The sequence below is a fragment of the Siniperca chuatsi genome, linkage group LG19 (genome assembly GCF_020085105.1).
Source record: "Siniperca chuatsi isolate FFG_IHB_CAS linkage group LG19, ASM2008510v1, whole genome shotgun sequence".
Classification (NCBI taxonomy): domain Eukaryota; kingdom Metazoa; phylum Chordata; class Actinopteri; order Centrarchiformes; family Sinipercidae; genus Siniperca; species Siniperca chuatsi.
In genome coordinates, this window is record NC_058060.1 from 4586353 (window position 1) to 4595197 (window position 8845).

At 40.7% G+C, this 8845-nt stretch overlaps 1 protein-coding gene across 2 annotated transcripts in view; it reads left to right on the plus strand.

The window, feature by feature from the left end:
• Positions 1-8599, plus strand: part of palmdb (palmdelphin b) — a 75412-nt gene extending 66813 nt beyond the window's left edge. For both annotated transcript variants that reach the window (XM_044177084.1, XM_044177085.1), the window contains 3 exons: positions 1572-3816; positions 3946-4037; positions 4355-8599. In XM_044177084.1, coding sequence (XP_044033019.1) covers positions 1572-3816; positions 3946-4037; positions 4355-4438 — 2421 coding nt within the window. In that variant the 3' untranslated portion in view covers positions 4439-8599. The remainder of the gene's footprint in view (positions 1-1571; positions 3817-3945; positions 4038-4354) is intronic.
• The last annotated feature ends 246 nt before the right edge of the window (positions 8600-8845 follow it).

The following is an 8845-nucleotide window of genomic DNA, read 5'->3' on the forward strand; positions in this document are numbered from 1 at the left end:
TACTTGTGTAACTCCATATACCTCCTTGAGGGGGTCATTGTGGAAAAAAGAAAAGTCGAAAAGTTTATCTACCTATAACTAAACCAGGCGAGAGGTATCACTCTGTAAACACTGCTTGTGGATTCTGTAAATTCAGTGTAACTGTGACACTGCCATGTTGGAGCTGTGACATATTACTGATGCAACCTCTGCTTTAAGATTAAAGACACATTTTCTGAATTGAATAGCAACCAGTAGCACCTGCAAATCCCCAAATTCAGCCCATCTCACTGTTGATATTTGTTTACATAAAGGTGTATGTGGCTGAATGGGGCTACAGAAGAGTGCAACTAAAAGTGTGCTCAGATAAAATGCTTAATGAATTTAGATCTTGCTGAAGTCGGGGTATTTTCTGTAGCCACACTTACCCACAGTGAGCCGGAAGGAGCATTCGGGGAGTGTATCTTAAAATTTGAAAGTCAAAGAATGAATGTAGCCAGTGATTGCCCTCACAGGGACTAGTGATAGTAATCTAAATGTCTGTGAGTATGTGTGTGCATGTTTGAACACAGGGATTGTGGGGCTCAGCTAATCATCTTGCAGGGACACTCCAGCAGTGTGTGGGAGGCAGACCCAGCCCCGCAGTCTTACATAAGAACAGATATAATTTCATCTAATTCAGCTGCTTTCGATGTGCTTCCTCTCTTTCTACACATAACCCACTTAGGGAGACATTCACTCAGCACAGCAACAGCAAGGACAAACAACATAGAGACCCCCCACACAAACAAACACACACACACACACACACCACCACCGTCGTCGTCACCACCACCCCCTATCCATCCACAGATACATCTGAAAGTGTTTCTCTGCCTGGCACAGAACATTTCAGTGCTGTGCATGGACAAGTTTAGTGTGCTTATTGCACTTCAAGACTTGTTCAGGAGGATTAGCCAAAGTCACATTGGTGTGATTACATTCACAATAACATCCTGTGTTATTAAGCCAGTCCAGTGTTCTTGTTTGTGGTGTTGATGATGATAATTGTGATGAGTTCTGTATAGACAAAAATTATTATCACAACAGATAAAATCTTCAGTCTGACAATTCAGGGTCTTATTTTGATGGATCACAACAGTGTTTCTGCTGCTTTATTTCACAATAAATATACATATAATCAAGCTATGATGGACTGATTCCTCTAATGTGCTGTGTTACATAGAGTGCAATATTGAAGAAATGTCCAAATAATAGTCCTGGCTTATCATTCAGTGGCTGAGTGCAATTCATCAGCTTCTCTTTACATGACAATATCTTTGCTGGTTATTTGAGAGGGATGTCACACATTCAAAGAATGGACTTGTCATTAGGGAAATTAAAAGACATTTTAAATACAGGGAGACAATGGGAGGAGACAAGGTTAAAGAGACCGCAAATGATGGCAGGGTGTAGTAAGGTGAAGGTGCTATTGATTCCTATGCACAGAAGTGCCCAACTCAGCTATGCATTTAGCAAAGGTACAAACTAACAATTCCCTTTCTCCCTCCCAGAAAATGATAGTCTCTTTTCCTTATTCTCTCTTTTCTCAGAAAGCTACTTTGGTGGATAGAGAGGCAGATGGAAAAGAACTGAAAGAAGGTTGCAGCACAACTGAGAATCACAACTCCTTCTCTGTCACCATGGAAACCACTGAACAATCAGAGCTGGCGATGGACTGTGAAGTGGAGGTCGCTGTGGCTGATTCACCTGAACAGGGAAAGGATTTCAGTGCAGATGATGAGCAAGTTTGTTTAGAGACAGACTCACCAGGGGAGACGGCGATGCTTGGCAAATTATTAACTGACCTGCCAACCGACACAATTGAGATTTACAAGCCTGACTGTTTGGAGGCCAGTGTTTGCACAGCAATGCCTTGTCAGGATCAAAAAGAAGCTTTGATATTAGAACCAGGGCATGACGAGTTCAACAGGAATGAGTCAATCACCTCATCTGTGTCCGACACACTCTCCAGTGCTGACAGTGTTTATGAGAATGAGACCCATCGTAGGAGACAGGACACGCCAGAACAAGATCCTGAGCAAGAACAAGTCCCTGAGCCAGAGCAAGACCCTCAACCAGAACCAGAACTATACCCTGAGCCAGAACAAGACCTTGAACTAGAGCAATACCCTGAGACACAGGAAGACCTTGAGCTGGGGCACTACCCTGAGCCAGAACAAGAACCTGAACCAGACCAGTACCCTGAGCTGGAGCAATATCCTGAGCTAGAGTTATACCCTGAGCCAGAGCCTGAGGCTGAGGATAATGAGCTTAATCCTGAGCATGATGGCTATCAAAATCTGGCTATCAAAATAGACATAGAGGAAGACCCAGAGGCCCATGACATCATATTTGAACCACCCATTACAGAGTCCATATTAGAGCAGTGCATTAGAGAAGAGGCAATGTCAGATGTATCCAATGAGTCATGCCATGACCTTGACCCTGAAGAAATGGACGAATGCCTAAGAGTTGAGATTGCAGCAGCTTCTTCAGATAGTGAGACAGACGAGAAATGGAGAACAATTTTCTCATCTTCTATAAATAAAGAAGATGATGACTCATATTTGGACAGTCTTCAGCTGAGTGCACAGGAGCTCTTTGTGCAGAAAGTTGAGGTGACAGACTTTGAAGAACAAGACAACAACAACTTTGAAGAGGTCCGTTTTGAGGTTCCACAAGTGGAAGAAGTTCTGGAACAACCTGAGGATATCATTTCCTTTCCTACCACTCCACAAGAGGTTACATATAACCCTTTAGGCCTTCAAGGTTTGTCCAAAATCTCTGAAGATGAGAGTGAAAATGGCAGAGATGCCAATCATAACCACACCACCCAACAACAGCACATCAATGCAGATCCAAACAAGAAGATACCTAAAGACTTCTGTGTGATACAGGAGACCAAGAGCAAGAATGTTAGCACAGAGCATGTGGACTTCCAGCTGGCTCGTAAACAGTGGAGGGAAATGGAGGAGCAAACCACGAACAAGATTGTCTTACCTACAACCAAGCAGCCCAGCTTCCATGGCAGCCACAGCTTCATGTACACACCAGTCCGCAACATTGAAAGAACCCAGAAGAAAGCACATGATCTGAAAAACTTGAATCTGGTTGGGGATTATCCTCACACCCAATTCAGCCCTTGCTCAGAGGATTCCGGCCTGGATGATTCCAGTTACAGGTCCCTTTACGATGATCCAGAAACACCAGTTGAAAGGGAGATTCGCATATCAATGGAGAGGGAGGAAAACTTCAAGAGAGAGAGGGGCCTCTCCAGGATGGGCAAATCAACTGACTGTACTCCATCACGAAGTTTCCCCAGATCCATAAGCACTCCACTCACACCATCATTCATCATCACCTCGTCACCCACTAAGGAACCACTAAAACATGAAGTGTCAGCAAACGTTATCATTCTTGACCCTAGCAATGATTTCACCTCAAGCCCCAAACATGACAAAGACAAAGTGGCAGTTCGGTCCGGTGAGTGGCGTTCCGAGGACAGCAGCTCCAACCTCATCATCCTAGAGACATCCAATCTGATTATTCGTAGTGCCTCCGAGTTGTCCCTCAACAAGGCCTGTGAGCAGCCCCAAGAAAAAATGTTCCTGAACAACCCCTTTTTCAAGCTGCGTTCAAGAAGCACAATATCGCTGGTGGATGAAGAGATTAAGATGGTGAAGCAGAGGGAGGATGAGCTGAGGAAAGAGAGGGCAAGTCTGTATGGCAAAGACAGGTTCAATACAGAAAAGATGTTGTCAAATCACATGGACACTTTGGCATTTGACAATTCAGGTATGTCTGCAAAATATTGAGTGAAGAACAATACATTATTTACAACACTCTGTACGCACACTTTTTTCTACTTATCCCTCTTGTGTGTAAACCTTTAAGCTAATGTTGATCTTTGGTCTTTGTTATTAGTCGATGTACCAGTGAAGTGCAAATCCTCTCCATCATCACCAATGAAAACAGCCTACAGGATGGATCGCTGTGCTTTATCCTGTGATCACAGAGTAAGCTCTTGTTGAAACATTTTCTTTTTCAAAATCTTATTTTACAGACACAAAATTTATGAAAATAATTTAATATGCTATATGTTTTGTATTATACCTTGCATGTATTGAGTGTACCCTATTTTAATTTACAAAAAAAGAAACGATTGTGGCAAAATGTAGCTTGGTAATTGAACAGCACTATTACCATGCAAAACTGATTTGCTTATTCCACCTTCAGTCTAATAACCTGAGAGAGGAGGTGGAAGTGAAGGAGGTGGAGGAGGAGGTGGAGGAAGTGCTTTGAAAGCAGGTAAACAATCAGCTGTCTTTCTCAGTTTCCAGAGGTCTACACAGGAGGAAGACGCAAGAGTGCCATGGCTCTTCGTTGGGAGGCAGGCGAGTTTACAAAAAATGACTGAAGAGGAACAAGTCAACAGTTTGCCATATAGTGGATTGTCCGTGTTATACTCATTCTATTTAGATGCAGCTTTGCAGTTGTTTGTTTCATGTTGTGACATAACCTAAACTCTCTGCTTCTGTGATGCTTTGGGCAAAACTAGCAAGACAATGAGACTGTTTGGACAGTTTGGACAAAGTCCATAGAGAACTGATACACACAGTATTGTTTCGTACCATGGACATAGATAATACTTGATTCTGGTCAGAGGGTGTGCATTATTTCAGATACCCACACGGCTCTGACATGTCCTCATCACTTCTGAATCAACACTCATAGCTGGAAGGCTGCTGGTTTCAGCTCTTACGAGATTAGACAAAGAAGATTGACATGACTGACAAAGACATTGCCAACACACATTTTCCATTTAAACCAAATTATGAATAAACAATATCAATATTTTGAACTATTGCAAGTGGCGATGGTATAAATGGGATAATCCTTTCTGATCAGTGCAGATATCAAAAATAACTCAGAGGCAAACCCATATTATCAGATTATGTGTCATGCAATAATTTTCAATAACTGCATGCCTCCTTGTGGATTACCCCTTGCCTATTGAAGAACTGTTTAATAGGTCCAATCCAGAAGCACAGAATCTCAAAGAATTGCCAGAGGAAGAACAAAGATTTTAAAAAGTGTTATTATCTGATCCTGATTTGGCCTTATTTATGAGGATAGTAGTAAAGGATAAGACTATCTTAATATAGTACTCACATGCCATATGTACATTGGTAGAGTTATTGGTCACTGTAATTAGAAAGTTCAGCTGAAACTAATATATGCTTCAGCAGTGTCAGTTAGACAAATCTGTCGAGTGTAGGCTTATTGCTAATATAATACTGCCTGTAGTGTTGTATCTTTGTCTTGTGTTGAAGTCTGTTTCCCCTTTGAATAGTGTTTTCTGCAGCGCTGCCCTGTAAAGTCCTTTTTCCACTGCATGGTACAGCTCGGCTCGACTCGACTCTACTCGCTCTTTTTTGGTTTTCCATTGTGGATAGTACTTGGTACCTGGTACTATTTTTGGTATCACCTTGGTCGAGGTTCCAAGCCAGCTGAGCTGATACTAAAAGGTGACATGAAAGCACTGCAGACCACTGATTGGTCAGAGGGAATCGTCACTAGAAGCGTCACTCACATGACACAAGAAATCCTGCACAAACCCAGCATTTTTAAATAGCCAAGCTACCATCAATAGTGACAGCAATTTTTTTATTCACATGATCCAAATTTTAAAAAATGACCATGCCATGCGGTCAATTGACGAAGTGCAGATGTATCAAGAACACCATCCCTTCGATATCCTCTGTTATAAGAGTAGCGTAGCTCCTTTTTGTGTGCGTAGCGAGTGTGTGGTTGAACGAATAATGCACTGTACTTGTATAGCGCCTTTCTAGTCTTCTGACTACTCAAAGCGCTTCACACTACATATCACATATCCCATTCATACACTGATGGCAGGTGCCAACTGCTCATCAGTCCAAAGAAACTAATCATTCACACACACTTACACACCTAAGGCACAGACCTCAGGAGCAATTTAGGGTTCAGTGTCTTGCCCAAGGACACTTCGACATGTGGGCTTGGGGAAACCGGTATCTAACCACCAAGCTTCCAATTGGTGGACGACCTGTCTACCACTAAGCCGCAGCCGTCCCCGTGCGAGAGAGAGCAAGTGGCAGAGAGTGATGGTGAATGTGAGCAGAGCAAAGGAAAAGGTTAGTAGAGAAGATGTAAGTTTAGTAGTAAATGTACAGTGTAGGTTACAGTTTGTTAGTGAAAAAAGGCTACAGACCAAATTAAAGCTCCTGTATGTTGTTTCCCAACTACTGGAAAAGTGAAGGGGGTTATTGTGTTGTCACGTTTAAGATGATGTCATGCAGTTCAATGCGGCGTCGCTCACCTTCGTTGAGGGGGTACTATCTGCAGTGGAAAACGAAATAGATCAAAGTACCTTGTACCAGAAGCGAGTAGAGTCAAGTCAAGCCGTACCATGCAGTGGAAACACGGCATAAGTTTTGAGATAGGGCTTAATTTAGGTTATCGTTAGATTATGGTTTGATACCACAAATATGACTTGTTGGAGTTAGGGCCAAGGTTGGGTTGAGATTAAAGCTGCATTAACTGATTTTTTTGGTCACTTGGGGGCAGCAGAAGGGGGTTGTCTCCAACTGTTCTTAGAAATATGAAAAAGTTCCGCCAATCCAAAAACACCTATTGACATATTATCACCTTATAAAGTGGTTATGGTGAAAGTGTCAGTAAACAGTTGCCTATTTACACATCCAGCAGAAACAGAGCAACATTATCATCCATTTGAAATCATGTTTGTGTCCACCTGAAGTCCAATATTCAGTATATAGTCACTCTCATTTTAGCTCTAGTTTGGTCTCTACTAACTCCTTAGAGAAATATTTGGCTCTTTAGCTGCTAGATGCTCCACTATGTTCACCAGCTAGTCTCTGATTTTGTCTGTATGCTGTTTGGTGATGGGCAGGTAGTGTACAATCAGTACAAAACAATGAGCTGAAGGATGCTAAAGTGTTCTGTATAGCTGAAGGGAACCACAGAGTTGGTGATAATTTATCGCTATGAGTGACACCTTTCATATTACTCATAGTCATTTGATTCATTGTAAATATAAAAATGATGATTAATGCAACTCTTAGGTAAGGGGAACCACAAATTGATGGGGAAACCGACTTTGACACAACACCAACAACAAATCTGCCTGCAAGAAGTATTTCTCTGCTGCGGATCAGTGAGGAAACACAGACTGGAGGAGACTAGCCTCACATTAGCTTCAGCTGAACATTAGAAGGCATTTTTACACAGAAGGACTGTGGGTTTTGTATCCCATCTTTTACAGTGTAGTCGCACTATGAAGATATTGCTTCATGGCCAGTATGGACTGGAGGAATGATTACAGTGACTTTTTTTAACATACATATGACATGTGACTATTATATTAAGATAGACTTGAATGTGAACCTATCCTTTATATAAAAGATGATAATTTGCTGACAGTAAACTGAAAGTATTTGAAGGCCAGGTTTTTTTTGCTGAGATGCCTGAATGTTAGACACATGTATTGTTGAGTCCACTCTTTGCTAGACCTTTCTTGACATTATAAATGTAAATCAGATTTGAAATCATATTTTGATGTTATTGTATGTCTTGATAAAGCAAATGATACATTGCTCAGTGTATATTAATTGTATTTTCATACTATGCTTTTTTGCTCCAAATTATATTTCAGGTTGAGCTGGATGGGCATAAATCAGCATAATATATAAAATATATTATACCCATACCTGTCACTTGAAAAATATAGTTCACTCAGACAACTCACATAGTGAATGTCAAGATTTTAGTGAGAATAAATATTAATATGCATTTAATTTTTCAGTTATGTCACTTCTTGAGTGATACTTCAGGGCAGAGAACCATTTGATTGTCTGCCTTAACTAGCCCACATTATTCTGTATGACCTACAATAGGACAATCTAATAAGTGCAGGTATTTGTGATCAGTGCTGTCACAGTGTTCTAGAGTATCAATGACACTATGTGGAAAGTGGATGTCCATTGCCTGAAATCTCACATCAGTGCTTTGGAAATTCCAAATAATGAAATAGGTTTCCACAAATGAAAATATTTTATTCTTTATACAATAGCACTATAAATAAATGTTCACTTATATAGAGTGAAGCTACTCACATAAACTTCAATCAAAATTTTGACTTTATTTTCCAACATTCAGCAATTCATTTCTCATTATTTACAAGCCTTGATATTTCCAGCTACTCTGAAAAGCAGCTTCTAAGAGCTTGGTACTTTCTTGAGACCTTAGATTCAATTGACCTTAAACAGCATTGTTTTACATTTTATGTATGCTTCATTGTTAAAGTTACATTTACACTGTTACAAGTTACATTGTTATAGTTTACAAATCTCAAGGATTGCTTGCTGATGATTAAACATTCTGTGAAAAGCCCTTGCCATGGCTTTTTGGGACTTTTTGGGCTCTTTATGACCAAATGTGCGGGGCTTTTCACTTTGTATTCATCATGCAAGTATTTAAGAGATTAATGTGTGCAACAATAAAAGATGTATATGAAGAATGTTTGCTAGCTTTATTTGTTTGGGTACCTGAACGTGCTCTGCCTATGATGAGATTACTTGTGTGCAAAGATGACATTTTAGTGTAAGGGTGGCACTAGAGAAAAGTAGCTGAATCATCCAAAATGAAAAAGGTTCATCCCTCTGGCTATTATAAATGTGCTCAGTAAATTTCACAGGAATCTGGCCAACAGGTTTAGATATTTTTGTGCACAAGTGAAAATTTAGGTCTGATGGTGGTGCTAGGG